The 27,547-nt window shown below is 40.0% G+C and overlaps 1 protein-coding gene and 1 pseudogene across 2 annotated transcripts in view; one reads left to right on the forward strand and one right to left on the reverse strand.

Annotated features, from left to right (window-relative positions):
• LOC309356057 (craniofacial development protein 2 pseudogene) overlaps positions 1–27,547 on the reverse strand; it is a 282,752-nt pseudogene that overhangs the window by 153,222 nt on the left and 101,983 nt on the right. The gene's annotated exons all lie outside the window — the stretch shown is intronic.
• LOC309354765 (vomeronasal type-2 receptor 26-like) lies at positions 19,252–25,607 on the forward strand (the record flags this gene model as incomplete). The annotated part of the gene is made up of 6 exons (XM_081885036.1): positions 19,252–19,334; positions 19,794–20,085; positions 20,532–21,383; positions 22,399–22,626; positions 23,397–23,523; positions 24,706–25,607. 6 exons carry the CDS (start codon positions 19,252–19,254, stop codon positions 25,605–25,607), a joined length of 2,484 nt encoding a protein of 827 aa, XP_081741162.1.

Consider the following 27,547-nt stretch of genomic DNA (forward strand, 5'->3'; position numbering starts at 1 on the left):
TCTAAGATATAACATTCTCTTTGTCTGAAAAAATGTGTTAATTTTTCTTTCAGCTCACTTATGGAACATTTTTACCATCAGGGGATGAGAAAATGTATTTCCCTTTATTGTACCGCATGGTCCCAAATGAAGCCCACCAGTACATGGGAGCTGTCCGGTTATTTCAGCATTTTGGGTGGACATGGGTAGGGCTCTTGGCTGTGGACAATGACAAAGGGGACCGTTTTTTGCAGACAATGCTGCCTTTGCTTTCTGAGAATGGCATCTGTTCTGCATTCGTAATTAGACTACCACAATGGAGTTTTGTGGACCAACTGATAGAGTTGTTTCTGGACCATGTGCAAAGCTATGCAACCATCTTTCAGGGTAAAGCAAATGTATTATTTATATATGGAGAAAACCCATCTTTTCAAGTTTTGAGAATATTGCTATTTCTAATGCCCTTCACTAGCTGGCCTCCTCTGGAGAAAGTATGGATTATTACATCTCACTGGGATTTCATATCAATGTCCCTTCAAAAGAATTGGGAAATGCAAACATTCCATGGATCCTTATCCTTCACTGTTCACTCAGATCAGCCATTAGGATTCCAAAAATTCATTCAAACATTAAATCCTTCCTGGTCGAAGGAAGATGGTTTTATCCAGGACTTCTGGGAACAGGCCTTCAACTGTTCATTAAAAATGCTCATGGAGGATGAGGAGAGTGCCTGTACTGGAGAGGAAAAGCTGGAGAGCATTCCTGGAATATTATTTGAAATGAAAATGACAGGTCACAGCTACAGTATCTACAATGCTGTCTATGCTGTTGCACATGCTTTGCAAGCCATTTACAAATCCACCTCAAAGCGTAGAAGTTTGGATAAAAGGAACAGATTGCTATTACAGAACGTGAAACCGTGGCAGGTAATTATAGTTCTCTTCTTCAAAATGGTGGTAGGAAGGTAAGCTACCTTTTAATGCAGAGGTAAAAGGAACAGTTACACGAAAGAGTCTAGTAAAGTTGTTTCATGGATGTTTTTGTTGTGTATTAACACAGCTTTAAATGTGGGAGGTGGGTATTCCAGGATTTGCAACTATTCTTAGGTAAGAATGAAAACTCAATACACACAACAAGATCAGATGTTTCTGGGCAACTGCAAACCAACCAAATTAAAGGGGGGCATTGGCACAGAATTCTTAATCCCCAGTCAGTGATGGCATCAGGGCAGGACATCTGGGCAAGCAGCCCAGTCCCACTTCACTATGTCAAGACTAACCCCCTGGACTTTGGAGCAGAAGCTCAGCCCCACCCTAAGCAGGTGAGGTCTCTCTTCTACGAAGGGATGGGGGAGCAATTTGATTCAGTCTGCGTTTATAGTGACCCCAATGCAGTACTAGGTGGAGGGAGAGACAGAATCGGGGTCAGGGTCAGTGGCCCAACCGCATGTTGCTAAATACCAAAATGGCATAATAATTTGTAAACTGGGATTTCCAAACTGAAACCAGTAGGACGTGCTTTCTTATGTCCCATTGATTTGAATGACTTTACCCTAGGCAAGACCAAAGCTGGATCCAACCTGCAATCTTTTGTAAACCAGAAATATGGTTCTGATAAGAAACAGTTTCTGGGACTCGTTATGAGGATATCTTTTAATCAGTACTCAGTAAAAAAAGAATTGAGGTGCTAGTAGTCGTATCTTGAAAAAAAAAAGAAAAATATTTGTTTGTTTAAAAGCACTTTGTGAATCTCATTGAAATCATTTAAAACACAGTTACCCCATTCTTCATATTCATTTTGAGGTTCATCATTTTCTTAGAAGCATCTTATTCAATAACAGTGTTGGAGACACTATCCACTTTAATGAAGATAGAGAATTAGTTGCAGGCTATGATATTACAAACTGGATGATGTTCCCCAATGGCTCAGTGGTCAGAGTAAAAGTTGGAAAGCTAGAACCTCAGGCTCCTCCAGGCAGTGAACTGACCATTAATTATGACCAAATTATGTGGCATCATGGCTTTAATCAGGTAAGACATAAGGTGCATTCACATATTATATTGTACCTTAGTACAAGTAACCCACTTCAACTACACTTAAGGAAGATTCCACACACACTGATTTTAAAAATCACAATGTTCCTTGTTTCTGTCTTGATCTCTCCCTGCATTCTCTCCATGTGACTTTGTTCAGCTGCAAACCTCTGCCATGGCAAATGCTTGGATATATGATAATGATAATGATAATTCATTTATTTATACATATCCCGCCCATCTGGCTGGCTTTCCCTAGCCACTCTAGGTGGTCTCCAACAAAATATTAAAGAAACAATAAAACATCAGACATTAAAAACTTCCCTAAACAGGGCTGCCTTCAGATGTCTTCTAAAAGTCAGATAGCTGTTTATTTCCTTGACATCTGATCGATGCTGGACCTCAGTGTCTGGAGCTGAATGATGAGGGTGGGGATGCTCCTTCAAGTATAAGAGGGGAAATGCCAATTCATCATTTTACCATCTCTTCAGGTACAGAATTATTTTTAGTGTCCCCCCCCTTATTCCTCTTCTTTCTGAATGTATAATCATAATCCTCTTCTTTCTCAATGTATAATCAAAGTGTTATGATATCAAACTTTTCTACTTCCAAATTAACTGATAGTTCCTTTATTTATTTTTCTAAGCTCATGATTGCATTTCCTTTAATATACAAGTAACCCAGGAAATGTCTCCCCAACAGTCATCTTTAAAATTGCTGCTATGCTACATCAAGGAATTTGAAAAATCATATTCCAAACCATCAATAATCCTTCAAAAAGTCATAGGATCTATCCTTACATAATTAATTAAGTCTCATCTGCAAAGTGCCTTTATCACCTCCCAAGTTATTTCTATATCCTGGGCATCAGAGCAGCAGTTACTTTAAATGGTCATCTTCAGAGTTGGAGCATTACTCTTAGTAATAAAACTTGTTACTCAGATGTAATTCTGGTTAGGTGTGGAGAAAGCAGCTCTGCACAGGTTTGAGCTTTGTCTACTCTCTTTTTTCCACCTTGAAAAACAGCTCTATCAGACTATGTGATCTGAAGCGCCCCCATTAATGAGTCTTTCAAATGTCTCTGGCATTTCCTTCCAAACTGTTTTTTCTATTGTAAGCTACTCTGTGATCTTTGGAGGAAGGGCAGTATAAACATATAATAAATAAAAGATGAAATATAAATAAATTATCTAAAGCTCGCTTCACTATTTAGAGGCCCATCATTCTATAGCCCAAACCCCAATTTTTACTGCTGATCATCCTTCACGGTTCTGTGCAGGTGCTCCCAGTTTCTGTGTGCAACGACAATTGTTATCCCGGCTACAGCAGAAAGAAGAAGGAGGGAGAGAAATTTTGCTGCTATGACTGTGCTGCATGTCCAGAAGGAATGATCTCCAGCAAAATAGGTAGGAGACATATGGACTCAGCTGCAAAATACAGCATTATAAATGTGTTATAACACTGTGACAGCAGTGCAGCTGAAATCACAACTCAGTGATATTTTCAATATCAACCACTTTTTACAGAGCATTTTCATAGTGTTTTTATAGCTAAGTAGATCTAACCATAATGTACAGATGTACAAAACAATTTCCATAAAGTAAAATATTTATTTATTCATTACAGTGAAAATAGGGAAAAGGGTGTGATGACACAGAAATCAAAAGGCTACGATCCATTTTGAAATGTATATTTTGAATACATCAATGGAAGATCAATGAATATATGAGCATAATCATAACAAAGAGTAATAAACATGGATTAAAACTAAGGAAGGCAGAAATATTGAGCCATATATGCAAATAATGATTACATGGAAGAGCACAATAATTCTAGCATGCAAAAATAATATTTTTAAACTATTATACAGCTTCACTTCTACTTATCACCCAAAATTTCCACCTGTGCAAACTGCTTAAAAGCTTTGCATATTCCATCTATATAGTAATGTATGCAAAATATTAAAGAAAATGGAAAGAATATGATACCTACCTGTCAAAGGACAGACTCAATTACTCACTTGAAAACAAGCCAAAATCAAAAAGAAAATACACCCAAAATTGTTTATAGGCCCAAGCACCCATCCCAAAGAACTTGCATAGAAAAGAATAAGTCCAAACAATTTCCAAATGGACAAGTTCAAAGTATTAAACCCCCAAAAGGCAAATGGGTCCCCAAAGGCTTTGAAACAAGTGTGCATGTGCACTCACATGTGTGTGAGAAACTTCAAGCTAAGCCAAAATTAAGCAAAGTGAAAGAAGTGAGCTTCACCACAGAGTAGATGCTCTTTTGGATCCTAAATGACAGCCTAAATATTCTGAACTCACAAAGCTCAACCAGCACTGCTAGCCATATGGAGTAACAAATCCTATCCCTTCTTCACATAGGTGCATTGTTTAAGCTTGATTTAGGCATCATCAGCATTTTGACACCTGGAAATATAACCACTGCAGCTTTTTAATATAAATAAATGTCTCTTTAATTTTTCAGATATGGATGCCTGTGTTGAATGTCCAGAAGATCAGTATCCCAACAAGGACCAAACTAAATGCATTCCAAGAGTTGTAAGCTACCTCTCTTACAAAGAAAATTTAGGGATCATCTTAGCTACCTTGGCTATTGCTTTCTCTTTGATCACAGCTTTTGTATTTTTAACTTTTATTAAACACAAGGACACGCCAATAGTGAAAGCCAACAACCGAACCCTCACCTACATGCTCCTCATCTCTCTTCTTCTTTGCTTCCTTTGTTCCTTGCTCTTCATTGGACAGCCTGGAAAGGTGACATGCATTCTCCGACAAACAGCTTTTGGCATGATCTTCTCTTTGGCCCTTTCTTCAGTGCTGGCAAAGACCATCACTGTGGTTCTGGCATTCATGGCAACCAAACCAGGAGCCAAGATGAGGAAATGGGTGGGGAAAGGAGTAGCAAATTCTATTGTTCTTTTTTGTTCCTTTGCTCAGGCTGACATTTGTACTGTTTGGTTATGTACTTACCCTCCATTCCCAGATACAGACATGCGCTCCTCATATGGAAATATGATACTGCAATGTAATGAAGGTTCAGCTACCATGTTTTACTGTGTCTTGAGCTATATGGGTTCCCTGGCCATAATCAGCTTCATTGTGGCTTTTCTTGCCAGGAAGTTACCTGACAGCTTCAATGAAGCCAAGTTCATCACTTTCAGCATGTTGGTCTTTTGTAGTGTGTGGCTTTCCTTTGTTCCAACCTACCTGAGCACAAAAGGAAAATACATGGTGGCTGTGGAGATCTTCTCCATCTTATGTTCCAGTGCCGGATTACTGGGTTGCATCTTTTCCCCAAAATGCTACATTATTCTGCTGAGGCCTGAGCTGAACAGCAAGGAACACCTTATGAGGAAAATAAAATGAAATATATGTGTGCATCTCTTTGTTTTTAATTTATATTGAGGCTGGGAGGCAGAGGAATAATGTATTGGTAGAGATCCCAACAAAATTCAAGCAAGGGTGCAGACGTCTCTGTTTAATTCCTGTGAATAGACTTGAACCCACCTCAGACATGCTGGATTACTGGGTTGCATCTTTCCCCTAAATGCTACATATTGTGCTGAGGCCTCAGTTGAACAGTAGAGAGGAACTGATAAGGAAAAGAAAATGAAATAATATATTTCCATCTCCCCATTGTGTGTGTGTTGCCATGGCAGCAAACTTTAGATTTATTATTATTTTTTATTTGTATACCACCCTGTGCCTACATACTAATGGCATAGAATTACACCCCACACACACACACACACACACACACAAATGTTGCATGGAATGCTTATGACCAGAGTACCTTTTGGTTATTAGGCACTGCTGTGAGGGACATAAGGGACATTTGATAAGATTTTGATTTGATGAGAGGACAGAGACTGAGGTGTCAACAAAAAGTGGGTGGGGACAACCAACCAGAAAGAAAAGCAACACTAACTGCCTTTTGCTATGAAGCTCACTAGGTGCTCCAAATGTGTCCTGTCAGCTGCTTAAGGCACTAAGACCACCTAAGACTCTGATATGGTAGCTTTGTGAACCATTAACTCTGCAGAGGCCTATTTCCAAGTGAAACCTTACAGATGTTGGCTTAATTGCCGTGCAGTAAGTCCCACTTCCTCAGGGGATCTGGATGATTTTTGAAGGGCCCTCACTGTAGTCAGCCACCAGTTGTTCCAGTTGGCTGGAAAGAAAATGGTTCCATAGGAGACCTCTCCTCTCAGTCAGAGAAGAGCAGCAAGATTGTGTCCTCTGTTAGGTTTGCCATATTTCAAACAGGATGGAGTGAAAAGCTTATCCTCTGAGTTGATGTTATAGTTCTTGGTCCATTACTCAGTGTTCAGATAATATTCTTCTAATCCCACACAGTGATCATTAAGCAGGAGCTCCATAATCAAAGGAATTATGAAGTTCATATGAACTCCTGCACACATTGAAGGAACACAGGGATTTTGATTGAAAAACCTACTTATGCCTGCCCAGTTTACATTTCACATTCACATAATCATGCTCTGTTTAATTCCATTTAGGCATGTGCTTGTTTGTTTTTAATAAGAAAATCAGTTTTAAAATACCATACATTTATCAAAGTAATATTAGAGTACTGTGCTTACAAGGTGGCAAGTACGTAAGGGAAACAATTTAAAAAAAAAAAAATTGGTAGAATTTCTCAAGATGGGACAGTTTTATCAGAGCTGTGTGCAAATTGATTCATACATTCTGCATATCTACATTCTGGTGCACTCAGAGGGCCCAGATGTTTAAATCCAGCATGTTTGCTCTACAATAAAGGTAAAGGGTAAAGGTACCCCTGACTGTTAGGTCCAGTCGCGGATGACTCTGGGATTGCAGCGCTCATCTTGTTCTATAGCCTGAGGGAACCGGCGTTTGTCTGTAGACAGCTTCCGGGCCATGTGGCCATCATGACTAAGCCGCTTCTGGCGAACCAGAGCAGCACACGGAAATGCCGTTTACCTTCCCGCCAGAGCAGTACCTATTTATCTACTTGCACTTTGACATGCTTTCGAACTGCTAGGTTGGCAGGAGCAGGGATTGAGCAACCGGAGCTCACCCCATCATGGGGATTCAAACCACCGACCTTCTGATCGGCCAGCCCTAGGCTCTGTGGTTTAGACCACAGTGCCACCCACGTTCCTGCTCTACAATAAAGAGCAACCTAAATCCTTCCCCATCCATTTCTACATGTGGGATCATGGGGACAAACAACCTGTCACTACCAATCACTGATGCCATGCAATGTACTCCACAGCCTTTGCAATATTCCCCCATGGTCTGTGCAGTCAAAGGACCTGTTTTGCAGGAGGTTGGACCAGATGACCCTCAAGATTCCTTCCAACTCTACAATTCTATGATTTTATGACCGTGGAACAAGCATATAAAGTTTTAGACAGCTAGAGGTTCTCCCTACAGGAATCCTTCTTTCATGCGGAATCTCTACACACAAACAGTTGTAGATGTATAGAACTCATTCCAATGCTTGTTCTGCTAGAGCAAAAGATGTAGGTGAGTTTGGCATTGGTGGTGGGTGGGCTAGTCTGATTGTTGGTGCCCATAGTAAAGGTTTATTATTTATTTATTAAATTTATATACCGCCCTTCATCCATAGTTCTCAGGGCAGTTCACAACATAAAGTTGCAAGATTAAAACATAATACATATAATAAAAACAATAATGAAAAGCACAACCTCCCTTTCCCCCATCCTCACCCCCTCCAACAAACACATTTAAAAGGCTATAGGATGCTAATCAGTCCAAGACTTGGTTGAAAAGAATGTTTTCATCGCACACTAAAGGTGTATAATGAAGGCATCAGTCAAACCATCCCAGGAAGAGCATTCCACAAATCAGGAACCACTGCAGAAAAAGGCTCGTTCTCGTGCTGCCACCCTCTGGAGCTTTTGTGGAGGTGGCACAAAAAGAAGGGCCTCAGATGATGATCACGGAATCCAGGTAGGTTCATATAGGGAGAGGTGGTCCTTGAGGTATTGTGATCTCGAGCCGTTTAAGGCTTTATAGGACAAAACTAGCACTTTGAATTGAGTCCATGCAACCATACAGTATGTGTGCATTTTGTGAATGCAAAACCCCTAGGAATTGTTGAAACATACACACAGTTAAAATTTAGAATATATAAACTCATAGGGCTGAATATTTTTCTTCCTTTCTTCCAGAAGTTTTCAATGTGAACACGGTGTGGTGTAATGGTTAGAGTGTTGGACTAGGAACTGTGAGAGCAGGGTTTGAATCCCTAGTCAGCCATAAAGCTCGCTGGGAAACCTTGGAGCAGTCACCATCACTTAGCCTAACCTACCTCACAGGGTTGCTGTGAGGATGAAATGGGGGGAGAAAAACTATGTGCACCACAGTGAGATTCTTGGCAGATAAAGGTAGGATGTAAAATGTGATGAAGAAATGAACGAACATATATAGTATTGCATAAATAAAAACCTTAGATTTCCTGGTCTTTAAGTGAGTTGTCTGTTATGTGGATTTAACTCAAGTCCAGGATAAAAGGAGTGTACAACTTTCTGGCTAAGGGCCACTGGCCATTTGTTACCCCTCAGAAAAGAAAATATACCTGTAGAGTTTAGGTAGAAAAATACACATAGTACTTTTGTTATTCAGGGCAAAACTTCAAGGAACATCAGTACACAGGGGAGATTTTAATCACACCAATCATTGTCAAAATTACCGGTATCCATCCTCCTACACAGTGGAGGGACAAATATTTTCAGCAAGATCAACAATCACAATATGAAAAAAAACCCATATAAATACTTTGTATTCTTGATCACTGAATATAGGCATAGGCAGGACTCTTTCATTTTCTTTTATGATTATTTCCCATATACATGTTGGAGCATGTTTCCCATCAACTGATTTTGTCACTTTAGATGTAAACATGAGAATGTACATTTGGAGGTGAAACGTTTTTGACAGGATCATGCTTCTGGTGGTGTTGCTGCTTGTACTTCTGTCTCATGCTGTATGCAAGAAGTATTCCATTAACTGCAGCATATATGATGATCCCCTCCCTATTCCTCATGAATTTTACCAACCGGGTGACCTCATCATTGGGGAAATGGTTTCCCAAGTCTTCTTAAACTATGGTAGCCTCAGTTTCAAGGAACAGCCTACACAGATCTGGGTCGATGAACCTCTGTAAGACAAATTCTGTTTTCTTTCACTTTCAGTCTACAAAATGTATTTTAAATCTCAATTCTTTTTAAGTCTATTATTTTCTAAAGTGGTTCTAAAGTTTTCCACCACCTTGTAAACATTTGGATAAAAGATGCTGAAGAGTACAAATGCATTTTGTTGTGGTGGTGGTGATTTTATTAAACAGCTGTCACCTTTATTACAGTTCAGTGCCTAAGAACTACCAGCACATCCTGGCCTTAGCATTTGCTATCAAAGAGATCAATGAGAATCCTAACATCTTGCCAAACGTCTCTCTGGGTATCCGCATCCTCAATAGCTACTTGACTGCAAGAATGACTTATAAGGCCACACTGAGCCTGCTTTCCACACAAAAGAAGTTTGTCCCCAATTTCAGTTGTGACAAGCAGAACCAATTGATAGCTATCATTGGCGGATGTTTCTCTGAGATCTCTGTCAATATGGCTTTCATTTCAGCCACGCAAAAAACTCCACAGGTAAGCTTTGTGTATGAGTGTATGAAGCGTGCACATATGACATATTATCTTGCTCTTATGAATGTAGTTTTGACCATGCTCCTAGTGATATTTTGGTAAGCAGATTGTTTAAATTGAGTTGATTATGAAAACTGGAGGTGGACTGACAGCTCGTTTGAAAACTTTACTCAATTACTGTTCATCAGCTGCTAGGGCTGGGCATGCCTCTCTAGTCTTTTTCTGGATAGTAATAGTTCAGTTAATATGTTCAGTTATATGAAACAGGCCAAACTATCCCTGCGATTATTCCACTCCAGCCCAATGACTTGTGATACAAAACTCCCGAAATTTCTTTTGCTTTCATTTCTAAATCCAAATGTTTACATACATGTTTGTTTATTTGCATACATTTATGGCACTTGGATAAATGCTATCCATTAAAACTCTATAATTTTGTGGGACAAGATTAATTCCAATATTCTTTTATTTTATTTCAGCTCCCTTATGGATCTTTCTTGCCATTAAAAGGTTCCAAAATGCTATTCCCTTTTCTGTACCAAATGGTCCCAACTGAATCCTACCAGCAAATGGGAGTTGTGAGATTACTTCAGCATTTTGGATGGAAATGGGTTGGGGTTGCTGCTGTGAATGATGACAAAGGGGACAGGTTTCTACAAACAATGGTCCCAATGCTTTCCCAGAATGGCATATGCTATGCTTTCATAATAAGACTGCCAACATGGAGCTATGTGGAGAATATGATTGACATGCTTTTAGAAAACTTGAAACCCTATGAAGTTCTCATTGACACAAAAGTCAATGTATTCTTTGTATATGGAGAACCTCCATCTTTTCAGATTATAAGGATATTTCTATTTGCAACATCCTATGTGTCATGGCCTCCTCTCGGTAAAGTGTGGATTGTTACATCCCACTGGGATTTCACATCAGTGTCCATTCAGAAGACGTGGGATATGCAAACCTTCCATGGTTCCATATCCTTCACTGCTCACTCAAATCAGCCACCAGGCTTTCAAAAGTTTATTGAGGAGATAAAGCCTTTTGGGGTGAAAGGAGATGGATTTATCCAGGACTTCTGGGAACAGGCATTCAGCTGTTCATTAAAGAAGCAGGAGGAAAAGGAAAAGGAAACATGCACTGGGGACGAGAAGCTGGAGAGCATTCCTGGTATTTTGTTTGAAATGAAGATGACTGGCCATAGTTACAGTGTCTACAATGCTGTCTATGCCGTGGCACATGCTTTGCACGACCTATACAGATTGAGACTGAAGCATAGAAGGTTGTTAGAAGATTGGAGATTGGCGTTTCACAAAGTGCAACCATGGCAGGTTATTACAACTTTCTTTCTTTCTTTCTTTCTTTCTTTCTTTCTTTCTTTCTTTCTTTCTTTCTTTCTTTCTTTCTCTCTCTCTCTCTCTCTCTCTCTCTCTCTCTCTCTTTTATGCAAGCTCATAAATGAACTAAAATTTCGAAAACCATTCAATTAAAATATTTTGGTGTTCTTACTGTTTTATGCTGCTCTTATTTATGAATCCATTTGGATAGTTAATGCTAGCTTCATTATAATAACAGTGAAAGTAAAAATTGGGACAAATGAAGGCTACTAGAAATATAGAATCACAACAAATATAAATGTAGTTTGATAGGCCTTTGTAAAGCTCAATAAAATCATTTGAAAGACCTAGTGCTTCCTGTCTTTGGATTCTCTTTGAATACAGATCCATCAATTTCTAAAGCTCATCATGTTCAATAACAGTGTTGGAGAAACAATACATTTTGATTACAGTGGAGAATTAGTAACAGGCTTTGATGTTACAAATTGGATGATGTTTCTGAATGCATCAGTGGTTAGAGTAAAAGTTGGAACACTAGATCCTCAGGCTCCTCGAGGCAAAGAGTTAACCATTCATGATGACCAAATTGTCTGGCACCAAAGCTTTAATCAGGTGAGTATATAAGAGACAAAATGTTCATCATCCAATTCATTCCTCTGGCTCCTCTTTAGATACTAAAGATCCTCCCTTTCTTTTTAAAGACATATTAACAGAGTAGTGATATCTCTTTGAAATTTACATGAATTTTTCAGAGAATCTTCCAGTTTATTGCATTATTTCAGTTTTTAAAGTAAACAAGAATCCCTGACCCCCCCAAAAAAATTTGCTGTCAAAATGGCTGCTCTATAACCATGTTATGTCATCTGAAGCAGATTCAGTTGTTTTTATTACATCTTATTGAACTCCCCACCACCACCCATTTTTTCTCATCATCCATCATGTTTCTGTGCAGGTACTACCAGTTTCTGTGTGTAATGACAACTGCTATCCTGGCTACAACAGGAAAAAGAAGGAGGGAGCAAAAATTTGTTGTTATGATTGTGTGCCGTGTCCAGAAGGAATGATCTCTGATAAGAAAGGTGGGAGACAGAATAATAGCAATAACAATAACAATAAGGTTATTATTTACATGCCACCCATCCGACTGGGTTGCCCCAACCACTCTAGTTAACTCCCTTTAAAATATTAAAAATACAATAAAATATCAAATATGACAAACCTCACTATGCAGGGCTGCAGTTGTCTTAATTTATTATTTTCACCACGCCCATCTGGATAGGTTTCCCCAGCCACTCTGGGCAGCTCCCAATAACATATTAAAAACAAGATAAATACATCAAACATTAAAAACTTCCAGAATAGGGCTTGACAGAATGGCAGTGGCCTTGTGAATCATTGACCTGGCATTGCACAGTGCCACTTTAGGTTTCATATGGGACACCCTTGTTTATACATGTATCCTTCTGGTCAGGATCAGACCCAGAGGCAAGAATATTCTTCAGATAATGACTAAACCTACCTCCTTGGTAATGGCATGACCTGGCCCTCAGACAACTCCTCCTGCCTGTGATCACTGTGATCAGATGTCCCAATAAAACTCCCCTACCGGAACCTGCCCCAGCCATTCTGCTGACCAGGGCTTATTCCCATAGCAGCCTTCCCATCCTCCCCTTAAAAACAAATTATAAAATTAACTAATTTAGAAAATACTAGTCAAAAAAATAAACATATATAGAAATATCCAGCCATTCTCATAACAAAAGGTATCTAGTATTTATTTCTTATGAGAATGTAAACTGCATGAATATAATCGTGTATTAAATTCTAAATAAATATTTTTCAAACAACACAGTACAACTTTTTATCATTGTAAAAGAACAAAACCTCTCATGAGGTTTTAAGGCTTCCTAGATAGATGTTGTTCTGCATTTAGGAATATTAAAATCCCTCTTCCTGTTCTTTAATTTTTTATTTTTGAAGATATGGATGCCTGCATAAATTGTCCAGAAGAACAGTATGCCAATGAAAACCAAACTCAGTGCGTTCCAAGGATTATAAGTTACCTTACTTACAACGAAGATTTGGGGATCGTCTTATTTATTATGGCTATTTCTCTCTCTTTTGTCGCAGCTTTAGTTCTTGGAATTTTTATGAAGCACAAGGAGAGTCCAATAGTAAAAGCTAACAACCGGAACCTCACCTACATCCTTCTTGTTTCCCTCCTCCTTTGTTTCCTCTGTTCCCTGCTCTTCATCGGACAGCCTGGAAAGGCAACCTGCCCTCTCCGACAAACGGCCTTTGGCATCATCTTCTCTTTGGCCCTCTCTTCTGTATTGGCAAAGACCATCACTGTGGTTCTGGCCTTCATGGCAACCAAACCAGGTGCCAAAATGAGGAAATGGGTTGGCAAAAGAACAGCAAATTCTATTATCCTTCTCTCCACTTTTATTCAAGCTGGTGTTTGTACTCTTTGGTTAAGTACCGCTCCTCCATTCCCAGATACAGACCCACACTCATTCTATGGGGAAATCATACTAGTTTGTAATGAGAATTCAGCTACCATGTTTTACTGTGTTTTGGGCTATATGGGCTTTCTAGCCATTATCAGTTTCATTGTGGCTTTTCTAGCCAGGAAGTTACCTGACAGTTTCAATGAAGCCAAGTTCATCACTTTCAGCATGTTGCTGTTTTGTAGTGTGTGGTTATCTTTTGTTCCCACCTATCTGAGCACCAAAGGAAAATACATGGTGGCTGTGGAGATCTTCTCCATCTTATGCTCCACTGCTGGCTTACTGGGTTGCATCTTTTTCCCTAAATGCTACATCATTGTGCTGAGGCCTGACCTAAATAGTAGAGAGCATATAATGCAAAGGAAAATATGAAAGAGGTCTGTCTTCATTTTTTCTTCTTCTCTAAGATGCATTTTATTGGAAGTTCACCATTATTAGTTTCTCTGAGTTCTGCTCCTGATATGAACAGTAGGGAGCGAGTTAAAAGAAAAACAAAATGAAAACATATATGCATCTCTTTCTTGTAATACTACTTAAATGTATCATTGGAAATGCTGTTGCTAAGGATCTCATGTGAATTCAAGCATGGGTGCTTGATTATTCCTATTTCTTCTTTTATTACTATTACTGCTAATAATAATAATAATATTTTGTTTTATACCTCACCCATCAGCCACTCTGGGCGGCTTACAACATATATATAAATATATAGTAAAACATGCTGTTGCTAAGGATCTCATGTGAATTCAAGCATCGGAGATTGATTATTCCTATTTCTTCTATTATTACTACTACTACTACTACTAATAATAATAATAATAATAATAATATTTTGTTATATATGTCACGCATCTGGCTGGGTTTCCCCAGCCACTCTGGGCAGCTTACAGCATATATATAAAAACATAGTAAAACATCAAACATTAAAACCTTCTCAATACAGGGCTGCCTTCAGATGTCTTCTAAAAATTGTATAGTTCTTTGTCTCCTTGACATCTTAACGTAGGGCATTCCACAGGTAGGGCACCACTATCAAGAAGTCCCTCTGCCTGCTTCCCTTTAACTTTGCTTCTCACAATGAGGGAACCAGCCGAAGACCCTCGGAGGAGGACCTCAATGTCCAGGGTGAACGATGGGGGTGGAGATATAATGATAATACTACTACTACTACTACTACTACTACTACTACTACTACATAACCCACACTTTAACCCAGGGTCCCAGGGTTGGTTACAACTATTAAAAGACAACAATAGTATTAAAACACAATCATATACAATATGAAAAACAATTTAAAACAGAATTATAAAGATAAGGTGGGTCCTAAAAATACGCATCTGCAGTATCAAAAGCCTGGGCGAACAGGTGTATCTCCAGCATTCACTGAAAGAAGAAGAAGAAGAAGAGTTTGGATTTGATATCCCGCCTTTCACTCCCCTTCAGGAGTCTCAAAGCAGCTAACATTCTCCTTTCCCTTCCTCCCCCACAACAAAGACTCTGTGAGGTGAGTGGGGCTGAGAGACTTCAAAGATGTGTGACTGGCCCAAGGTCACCCAGCAGCTGCATGTGGAGGAGCGGAGACGCGAACTCGGCTCCCCAGAATACGAGACTACCGCTCTTAACCACTACACCACACTGGCTCTCCTGTATAAGCTGTATAATGAAGGTCCTACAAACCCCTCTGAGGAAAGGGAGTTCCACAACTTAGGGGCTGCAACAGAGAATGGCCTCACCAATTTCAGCTCTTGTTGTATCTGTCTAGCAGGCTTTCTGCAGTAGTAGAGAGGCACCCTAAAACACAAGAGAGAAAAGACAGAATGTCCTCACCCAGGCTATCAGCCACCAAACTTAAAAGGTTGGTGGAATTAACAAGAGGGCATCATATGGCAATTTCAGTACCAGAGATGGTATGTAGGGAATGAGTAATGGGGTCCTGTGTAGTTTAGGACTTTAAATGCTGATGTGCGCACCGTGAATTGGGCAAAGAAACAAACTGGCAACCAGTTCAGCTGTTTTAAAACAGAGGTCATATCAGGTCTGAAGGAATTCCCAGTCAGCTATCTGACTGCTGCAGTTTGGACCAATTGAAGTTTCAACAGCATCAAATGCATTAGGAAATCAAGGAGAACAAGCAGGAAGGAACTCCCTGCATCTCTTTCCTGATCAATGTTATTAACCAGAGTGAGCAAGGCAGTTTTCCTGTCCCATGACCAGGCCTGAAGCAAAACTGGAATGGTTCCAAGGAAACAAATCTGCTAAAAAGCTTTTCAGTAGCCATCAACCAGGCACAACCCACCTTAGGCAGGTTGCATGCCTTCATTTTCTGTATTGTCTATTCTCCCATACCAAAGATGAATATAATTTTTCAGCAGTAATTAACCTCCTCTCCAAAACACTGACACCTATCTCCTATATTTAGGTGAAAGTTGATATTTGAAGGTTTAAAAAATAAAACTCTAAGAACACATGGTTGTAATTTTAATTAATAATATTTCAATCCTACTGTACTTATAAGTTCTACTTAATGAGGCTGAAATAAGAATGCAGAGGTTTGCAACCTCACTTAGTCAAGTTACTTTCAATATCACATGTTCCAATCTAACACAATGCATTCAAGCCAGAATTAGTTGATAAGTAATCACTCCCATGTTATTATCCAGCAGTGACCCCCCCCCAAAAAAAAATAAAGTCCCAGAAAAAGTAGTAGGGGATTGATTTAAGACCAGGTATCAACATAAAATTATTTAAATTTCTAGTGTGGAATGTTGTTCATTGTGAGATATAGAAGACAAATCAAGACTCAAATAAAGGAATTGTCTTTCATATAGCTTTATAGGTAACAACCAGCACTTTGAATTGTGCCCGAAAACAGACTGGTAGTCAGTGGAGCTACTCTAACAAGGGAGCCTGCAGATTTTCTCTTCTACCTTCCAACTGATTAAGATCACCTCTATCTTGTCTCCATTAAGTGATTTACAAGCAAACAATCAGACATACAAAAAAAAAAAAAAAACCAACCATGGATATAATAAAACCAAGAGAAAAAAAGAAATACATTAAAAACACCCTGCCCAACTCTAAAAGGCCACAGACAAAGGCCAAAAGCCTGGTTATAAAGCTTTTGCCTAGTACCAGGGGTGGGCGGGCTGGGCAGGTCACCCCGGGTGCCATCATGGAGGAAGGTGACGAATTATAAAGCAACAATTACTGCCCTACTAGGGCAGTTCATAATTTTTTTTAAAAAATGCCTACTCCAAAGGTCTTATCTTATTACACTAAGGATTATATAGCTATATATCAAATTTCATGTATATCAGTTAATAGCTTGAGCCACCTCCATGAAAATAGCTGTTTACTTGGCTGTTTTCCTATGTCATGAAGGCTGAAATTTCAATTCAGGCTGACTTTCTGGGCTGCTGGGGAAGCCTTCCAAGGCCGCTGCCTGTCCTGCGCACCCCTTTTGGGCTTCAATCCCCCTCCCAAAAGCCTCTTCTGCACTCGAAAGTGGAGCGTGCGGGACAATGGCAGCGCTGCCACCTCATTTTGCCCACACATGGCGCCAGGAGGAGCAACTCAGCACTGCCCTGAGCGCTTGACAGGCCAACCTCCCCTGTGCCCCCAGCCTCCCCTGCATGAAAGTAGGATCCGCCTCCCTCCACTATTCCCCATCAGTCTCCCCTGCATGAAGCTAGGAACCCCCCAAAAGCAGTTGTGTAATTCAAAGAAGATGAGAAAAATCAGCAAAGCATTTCTGTGGCTAATTGACCAATTCCTTTGAATAGGATCTATTAATGAAGTTCACACTTTTGACAACCAGTCTGATGTTTTTGCAGAAAAATATTTCTAGACACAAGACTTTTATTTATTATTTTTTTAAGTGGACTTTGGTACTCTTTTGTCCTTCCCCATATCTTTCTCTCTGTCTGAGCTGGCTCCCTGCCTGTAATGTAACATGCGGGGAAACCAGTGTGGGGTTCCTCTCTGTGTAAAGTCTTCAAGCTGTTCCTGCAGGCGCCTGACAAATCTGACCCATTGACAAAATTTATCTTTTCCCCCACCTCCAGTCTCCTTTGTTGTGTGTCCTGGTGGAGGGTGAAAACAGAAGACAGATGGCCATCGGTCAGGGGTGGTCTAATTGAGATCCCTGCATTGCCCCAGGGGTTTGGCTAGATGACCCTCAGGGGTCCCTTCTAACTATACAATTCTCTGGTGCAGGCTTCTGCAAAGTTTTAGGTAAAATCTCTTGTGACAGAGCATTCCACCAAGTTGGGGCAAGTACTGAAAAGACCCTGGCCCTAGTGGAAACCAGTCTAACCACCTTGCGGCTCAGGACCTCCAAAGTGTTGTTATTTTGTGGAGCTTAAGGTCCTCCGCAGGGCATACCAGGAGAGGCGGTCCCATAGTACAAGGGTCCTAGGCCACATAGGGCTTTAAAGGTCAAAACCAGCACCTGAAACCTGACCCTGTACTCCACCAGGAACCAGTACGGCTGATAAAGCACTGAATGAATGTGATCCCATGGCAAGGTCCCCGTAAGGAGCCTTGCCGCAGCATTCTGCACCTGCTGGAGTTTCTGGGTCACCTTCAAGGGCACCCTGCGTATAGCAAGTTACAATAATCAAGACTGGAGGTGACCATCGCATGGATCACTGTGGCCAGATCAGGGCGAGAAAGGTAAGGGACCAACTGCTTGATACGGTGGAGATGGAATGAGCTTTCATGTGCATGCACACTTCTTTAGATACGTATCTGAAGAAGTGTGCATGCAAATGAAAGTTCATACCAATAACAAACTTAGTTGGTCTCTAAGGTCCTACTGGAAGGATTTTTTTTATTTTATTTTGTTTCGACTATGGCAGACTAACACGGCTACCTACCTGTAACTTAGATTTCCTGGCCTTTAAGTGAATGGTCTGTTTGTGTGAAGTTAACTCTAGTCCAGGACAAAAGGAGTGTACAATTTTCTGGCTAAGTGCCACTGGCCATATGTTACCCCTCAGAAAAGAAAATATAGCTGTAGAGTTCAGGTAGAAAAATACACGTAGTACTTTTGTTATTCATGGCACAACTTCAAGGAACATCAATTCACAGGGGAGATTTTAATCACACCAATCATTGTCAAAATTACTGGCATCCATCCTCTTAAACAATGGAGGGACAGATGCCTTCAGCAAGATCAACAATCAGAATCTGGAAAAGAACATATAAATACCTTGTATTCTTGAGCACTGAACATAGGCATAGGCAGGGCTCTGTCATTTTTTTTTAATGATTATTTCCCCTCTACATGTTAGAGTAAGGTTCTCATCAACTGATTCTGTCACAATTTTAAGCGCCAAAAAGTATACTGTGAATATTCCTGTCCTCATCCTTTCTCCTTGCCAACTGAATAACCAAGTTCCCAAATATTTTCTGCGCAAATTTTGACCTCTTTGGTTAGGTATGAATAAAAGCACATGAACACATTATGAACCATAACATTACCTAACAATAATGCATTTCACATTTTTTTGGACAAACCCATGGAGAATCTTCAGGGTTATACTTACTTTGTATTTGTACATCAATGAAAACCTTTGATATTTCTACTTGAACAGGAACATATGAAGGTTTTAATTCACACAGGGGGAAAGTGAGGAGATGAACTGAGTTGCTGTTCGGAAACACTGATTAAAGAGAACCATTATAGAATATAAAACCGGGAGATGGTTTACAGATACCATCAGATACATTCTGTAGGTAAAAAGAAAATAGCTACATATACTGCTGTAGATGTAAACACGAGAATGTAAGGTACATGTGGAGGTGAAACTTTTTCAACAGGAATATGCTTCTGGTGGTGTTGCTGCTTGTTCTTCTGTCTCATGCTGTATGCAAGAAGCATTCCATTAACTGCAGCATATATGATGATCCCCTCCCTATTCCTCATGAATTTTACCAACCGGGAGACCTCATCATTGGGGAGATGGTTTCCCAAGTCTTCTTAAACTATAATAGCCTCAATTTCAAGGAACAGCCTACACAGATCTTGATTGATGAACCAGTATAAGACAATTTCTGTTTTCTCTCCCTTTCAGTATACAAAACTTATTTCAGATCTCAATTATTTTTAAGTCTATTATTTTCTAAAGTGGTTCTAAAGTTTGCCACCATCTTGGAAACATTTGGATAAAAGATGCTGAAGAGTACAAATGCATTTTGTTGTGGTGGTGGTGATTTTATTAAACTGTTGCCACCTTTATTACAGTTCAGTGCCTAAGAACTACCAGCACATCCTGGCCTTAGCATTTGCTGTCAAAGAGATCAATGAGAATCCTAACATCTTGCCAAACGTCTCTCTGGGTATCCGCATCCTCAATAGTTACCTGACTGCAAGAATGACTTATAAGGCCACACTGAGCCTGCTTTCCACACAAAAGATGTTTGTTCCCAACTTCAGTTGTGACAAGCAGAACCAATTGATAGCTATCATTGGAGGATGTTTCTCTGAAATCTCTGTCAATATGGCTTTCATATCAGCAACCTACAAAACTCCACAGGTAAAGCTTTGTGTATGAGTGTATGAAGCGTGCACATATGACATATTATCTTGCTCTTATGAATGTAGTTTTGACCATACTCCTAGTGATATTTTGGTAAGCAGATTGTTTAAATTGAGTTGATTATGAAAACTGGAGGTGGACTCACAGTTACTTTGAAAGCTGTCAGCTGCTAGGGCTGGGCATGCCCCTCTAGTTCTATTCTGGATAGTAATAGTTCAGTTATCTGAATCAGTCTGAACTCGCCTTGAGATTATTCCACTCCAGCCCAATGCCTGGCTTGTGATCCAGAAGTACAAAACTCAAGAAATTCCTTTTGCTTGCATTTGTAAACCCAAATGACCATTTTTGCTGACATACATGAATGACAATTGGATAAATGCAATCCAGTACAACTCCATAAGGGAAAAGATTAATCCCTAAATTTCTTATACATTTTATTTCAGCTCACGTATGGATCATTCTTGCCATTAAAAGGATCCAAAATGCTATTCCCTTTTCTGTACCAAATGGTCCCAACTGAATCCTACCAGCAAATGGGAGTTGTGAGATTACTTCAGCATTTTGGATGGAAATGGGTTGGGGTTGGTGCTGTGAATGATGACAAAGGGGACAGGTTTTTGCAGACAATGATGCCAATGCTTGCTCAAAATGGAATCTGTTATGCCTTCATAGTAAGAATGCCAAAATGGGATTATGTAGAGGGGATGATAGACTTGATGTTAAAGCAGTTTAAAAATTATGCAGTTATGTTTGAGAAAAAAGCCAATATATTTTTTGTATATGGAGAACCTCCGTCCTTTCAGATTGTGAGGATATTTCTTTTTCTAGCAACCTATATGGAATGGCCTCCCCTTGGTAAAGTGTGGATTATTACATCCCACTGGGATTTCACATCAGTGTCCATTCAGAAGACATGGGATATGCAAACCTTCCATGGTTCTATATCTTTCACTGCTCACTCAAATCAGCCACCAGGCTTCCAAAAATTTATTAAGGAGATAACGCCTTTTGAGGTGAAAGGAGATGGATTTATCCAGGACTTCTGGGAACAGGCATTCAGCTGTTCATTAAAGAAGCAGGAGGAAGATGAAAAGGAAACATGCACTGGGGAGGAGAAGCTGGAGAGCATTCCTGGGATTTTATTTGAAATGAAGATGACTGGCCATAGTTACAGTGTCTACAATGCTGTCTATGCCATGGCACATGCTTTGCACGACCTATACAGATTGAGACTGAAGCATAGAAGGTTGTTAGAAGATTGGAGATTGGTGTTTCAGAACGTGCAGCCATGGCAGGTTATTACATCTCTCTCTCTCTCTCTCTCTCTCTCTCTCTCTCTCTTCCTTTTAGGCAAGCTCATTAATGAACCAAGATTTAAAAAACCATTCACTCAAAATATTTCGGTGTTCTCTCTGTTTTATGCTGTTCTTGATTATGAATCCATTTGGGTTATTAATGCTGTTGTTGTTTAGTCGTTTAGTCGTGTCCGACTCTTCGTGACCCCATGGACCAGAGAACGCCAGGCACCTCTGTCCTCTACTGCCTCCCGCAGTTTGGTCAAACTCATGCTGGTAGCCTCGAAAACACTATCCAACCATCTCCTCCTCTGTCGCCCCCTTCTCCTTGTGCCCTCCATCTTTCCCAACATCAGGGTCTTCTCCAGGGAGTCTTCTCTTCTCATGAGGTGGCCAAAGTACTGGAGCTTCAGCTTCACAATCTGTCCTTCCAGTGAGCACTCAGGGTTGATTTCCTTCAGTATGGAGTTATTAATGCTAGCTTCATTATAAAATAGTGAAGGCCGAAATTGGGACAAATGAATACAACTAGGAGACCGCGGCGGTGATACCAGAGTTCCCCGTTAAAGGGGTCTTGAGGGGAGGCATTGGCCATACGCCAAGAGGTTGTCATTGCTCTCTCCTCCAATGGAGGCGAAGCAGGGGGCGGGCTCTCTGCTTGAACATATGTTCTCCAGAGCCAGCCCAATCCTCACACATTCTGGATAACCCTGATGTCTCCCAGATCCCCGGCTGGGGGCTAGGAAGAATAAACGCTCAATGCCTGAGCCCAGGTCTCCCTACATCTGAAATTTAATAAAGTTGTGGCCAATTCTAATCCCATAGCATGTTGTCTTGAGACAGTATTCTGCTCAGGGGTCACCTGGGGTTGGGGGGACTCTGCCTGTCCATGCAAATATAGAATCACAGCATATACTGTCCAGAATTAAAACTTAGTATGATAGCCTTTTGTGAAGCTCACTGAAATCATTCCAAAACCTAGTTCTTACTTTCTTTGGATTCTCTTTGAATACAGATCCATCACTTTCTAAAGCTCATCATGTTCAATAACAGTGTTGGAGAAACAATACGTTTTGATGACAATGGAGAATTAGTAACAGGCTTTGATGTTACAAATTGGATGATGTTTCTGAATGCGTCAGTGGTTAGAATAAAAGTTGGAACACTAGATCCTCAGGCTCCTCGAGGCAAAGAGTTAACCATTCATGATGACCAAATTGTCTGGCACCAAAGCTTTAATCAGGTAAGACATAATGACAATACGTTCATCAGACCAGTTCATTCTTCTGGCTCCTCTTTAGGTACTAAAATATGCCTGGTACTCTAAAGATACCCCCTTTCTTTCTAAAGAAATATAGGCTAGTGATATCTCTTTGATCTTTACCTGCATTTTTCAAAGAATCTTCCAGTTTATTGGATTTTTTCAGTTTTTTAATAAACAGGCTATCTTGAGACACACACCCCTGCAAATTGCTATTATAATTGCTCCTGTATAACCAGGTTATTTCATGTGAAGCAGATTCAATTGTTTTTGTTACAACTTACTGAAAAAAGACCACTGAAATTTCTTCATGCTTCCTAAACTCATTTTCAATTACAAGGGGCCTTTTTCACCTTGCTAGATATGTCTATGTTCTGGGCATAAGAGCTGCGATACAGTTTAAAGGGTTGTCCTCAGGAGTATTATTCTAGTTAATCATGTTTAACTAGGTGTGGGGAGAGCAGCTCTGAAAAGGTTTAGGCTTTATAAATGTCATTTCATTTCATTTCATTGGTAAGTCATGTCCATACAGAAAAAGAAATAGCTCAGACATGGAATCACATACCACCTTCACTTATGGTTTCCTCCTGAAGCTCAGTCCTATACCGATAGCTTCAGTGGATGGACAGAACTATAAGACTGGTTGAACTAAAGCTCCCTTCTTTCCCTATTTGCAAACCTACCATTCTTTTAAAAAAAAACAACCCCCTCTCTTCGTATTATTTCTGAACATCCATCATGTTTCTGCACAGGTACTACCAGTTTCTGTGTGTAATGACAACTGCTATCCTGGCTACAACAGGAAAAAGAAGGAGGGAGCAAAATTTTGCTGCTATGATTGTGTGCCGTGTCCAGAAGGGATGATCTCTAATAAGAAAGGTGAGAGACAGAATAATAGCAACAAAAACAACAATAACAATACGATGATTATTTATATGCCACCCATCCGACTGGGTTGCCCCAGCCACTCTGGGTGGCTCCATTCAAAATATTAAAAATACAAAAAAAAATCAAACATGACAAACCTCACTATGCAGGGCTGCAGGTGTCTTCTAAAAGTCAAATATTTCCATAACATTTGATGGGATCGCATTCCACATGGGAGGTGCCTCTACCAGGAAGGCCCCCTGCCTGGTTCCCTGTAACTTCACTTCGTACCAGAAAGCCCATGAAACTGAACCTCAGTAGCCAGGATGGAGACGCTCCTTTGGGTATATAGCACCGAGGCCATTTAGATGTTGAATATTGCTTGGAAATGTATTGGGATCCAATGTAGATTGCACTCCCTGTCACCAGTCTAGCTGCTGCATTCTGGATTAGTTGTAATTTCTGAGTCACCTTCAAAGGTAGCCCCACACAGAGCGCATTGCACTAATTCAATTGGGTGATAACTAGAGTATGTACCACTCTGGTAAGGGACCATTGCCCACCCCTGGATGGCAGTGGTCTTGTGAATCATTGACCTGGCATTGCAGGGTGTCATTTAAGGTTATATGGGACACCCTTATTAATACATGCATCCTTCTGGTCAGACCCAGAGGTAAGAATATTCTTCAGATAATGACTAAACCTACCTCCTTGGTAATGACATGATCTGGCCCTCAGACAACTCCTCCTGCCTGTGATCACTGTGATCAGATGTCCCAATAAAACTCCCCTGCCGGAACCTGCCCCAGCCATTCTGCTGACCAGGGCTTACTCCCATAGCAGCCTTCCAATCCTCCCCTTAAGAACAAATTGTAAAATTAACTAATTTAGAAAATGCTAGACCCTCCCAAAAATAAATATATATATATTGAAATATCCAGCCATATCTAGATATCTAGTACAGTATTTAGATACTAGATATCTAGTATTTATTTCTTAGGAGAATGTAAACTGCATGAATATAATGGTGTTTTAAATTTTAAATAAATATTTTTGAAACAACACAGTACAACTTTTTATCATTGTAAAAGAACAAAACCTCTCATGAGGTTTTAAGATTTCTTAGACAGATGTTGTTCTGCATTTGAGATTATTAAAATCACTCTTCCTCTTCTTTAAATTTTATTTTTGAAGACATGGATTGCTGCATCAATTGTCCAGAAGAACAGTATGCCAATGAAAACCAAACTCAGTGCATTCCAAGGATTATTAGCTACCTTACTTACAATGAAGATTTGGGGATCATCTTATTTATTATGGCTATTTCTCTCTCTGTTGTCGCAGCTTTAGTTCTTGGAATTTTTATGAAGCACAAGGAGAGTCCAATAGTAAAAGCTAACAACCGGAACCTCACCTACATCCTTCTTGTCTCCCTCCTCCTTTGTTTTCTCTGTTCCCTGCTCTTCATCGGACAGCCTGGAAAGGCAACCTGCCCTCTCCGACAAACAGCTTTTGGCATCATCTTCTCTTTGGCCCTCTCTTCTGTATTGGCAAAGACCATCACTGTGGTTCTGGCCTTCATGGCAACCAAACCAGGTGCCAAAATGAGGAAATGGGTTGGCAAAAGAACAGCAAATTCTATTATCCTTCTCTCCACTTTTATTCAAGCTGGTGTTTGTACTCTTTGGTTAAGTACCGCTCCTCCATTCCCAGATACAGACCCACACTCATTCTATGGGGAAATCATACTAGTTTGTAATGAGAATTCAGCTACCATGTTTTACTGTGTTTTGGGCTATATGGGCTCTCTAGCCATTATCAGTTTCATTGTGGCTTTTCTAGCCAGGAAGTTACCTGACAGTTTCAATGAAGCCAAGTTCATCACTTTCAGCATGTTGCTGTTTTGCAGTGTGTGGTTATCCTTTGTTCCCACCTATCTGAGCACCAAAGGAAAATACATGGTGGCTGTGGAGATCTTCTCCATCTTATGCTCCACTGCTGGCTTACTGGGTTGCATCTTTTTCCCTAAATGTTACATCATTGTGCTGAGGCCTGACCTAAATAGTAAAGAACATATAATGCAAAGGAAAATATGAAAGAGTTCTGTCTTCATCTTTTTATTTTTCTCTTAGATGCAGTTTATTGGAAGTCCACCATTATTAGTTTCTCTAAATTCTGCTCCTGATCTGAACAGTAGGGGGGGAGTTATAGGAATAACAAAATGAAACCATATATCCATCTCTTTATTACAATACTACTTAAATGTATCATTGGAAATGCTGTTGCTAAGGATCTCATGTGAATTCAAGCATGGGTGCTTGATTATTCCTATTTCTTCTTCTATTACTACTACTACTACTACTAATATTTTCTGATATACCTTACGCATCTGGCTGGGTTTCCCCAGCCACTCTGGGCAGCTTACAGCATATATATAAAAACATAGTAAAACATCAAACATTAAAACCTTCCAAATACAGGGCTGCCTATATTGTCTTTGTCTCCTTGACATCTTAACGTAGGGCATTCCACAGGTAGGGCACCACTATCAAGAAGTCCCTCTGCCTGCTTCCCTTTAACTTTGCTTCTCACAGTGAGGGAACCAGCAGAAGACCCTTGGAGGAGGACCTCAATGCCCAGGCTGAATGATGGAAGTGGAGATAATACTACTACTATTACATAACCCACCCTTCACCCTAAGGTCCCAGGGTTGGTTACAACTATTAAAACACTACAATAGTATTAAAACACAATCATATACAATATGGAAAACCATTTAAAACAGAATTATAAAGATAAGGTGCGTCCTAAAAATAGACATCTGCAGTGTCAAAAACCAGCGTCAACAGGTACAACTCCAGCATTTGCCAAAAGCTGCATAATGCCGGTGCTAGAAACCTCACCAGTTTCAGCTCTTGTTGTATCTGTCTAGCAAGCTTTCTGCAGTAGTGGAGAGGCACCCGAAAAAAAAGATTTTGAAAAGACAGAATGCCCTTACCCAGGCTGTCAGCTACCAAACTTACAAGGTTGGTGGAATTAACAAGAGGGCATCATATGCCAATTTCAGTACCAGAGATTGTATGTAGGGAATGAGTAATGGGGTCCTGTGTAGTTCAGGATTATAAACACTGATGTGAGCATCTTGAATTGGGCAAAGAAACAAAATGGCAACCAGTTCAGCTGTTTTAAAACAGAGGTCGTATCAGGTCTGAAAGAATTCCCAGCCAACAATCTGGCTGCTGCAATTTGGACAATTGAAGCTTCAATAGCATCAAAATGCACTGGGAAATCAATGAGAACAAGCAGGATGGAACTTTCCTGATAAATCTTATCAACCAGGGTGACCAAGGCAGGTTCTGTGTCTTGACCAGGCCTTAAACGATATTGGGATGGATCCAAGGAAACATATCTGCTAAAAAAATTCTCAGTAGCCATTAGCCAGCCACAACCCACTTTAGGCAGGTTGCATGCCTTCATTTTCTGTACTGTCTACTCTCCCATATATGATGAATATAATTTTTCATCAGCAATTAACCTCCACTCCAAAACACTGACACCTATCTCCTATATTTAGGTGAAAGTTGACATTCGAAGGTTTAATAAATAGAACTCTAAGAACACGTGGTTGTAATTTTAATTAATAATATTTCAATCCTACTGTACTTAGAAGAAAGTTCTACTTAATGAGGCTGAAATAAGAATGCAGAGGTTTGCAACCTCACTCAGTCAAGTTACATTCAATATCACACGTTCCAATATAACACAATGCATTCAAACCAGAATTAGTTGATAAGTAATCACTCCTATGTTATCATCCAGCAGTGACCCCCCCCCCAAAAAAAGTCGCAGAAAATGTAGTAGGGGATTGATTTGAGAACAGGTATCAACATAAAAAAGTTTAAAGTTCTAGTGTGGAATGTTGTTCATTGTGAGATATAGAAGACAAATCAAGACTCATATAAAGGAATTATCTTTCATGTAACTTTATAGGTAACAACCAGCACTTTGAATTGTGCCTGAAAACAGACCGGTAGTC

This window comes from Podarcis melisellensis (genome assembly GCF_964234715.1).
Source record: "Podarcis melisellensis genome assembly, chromosome: 13".
NCBI classification, from domain to species: domain Eukaryota; kingdom Metazoa; phylum Chordata; class Lepidosauria; order Squamata; family Lacertidae; genus Podarcis; species Podarcis melisellensis.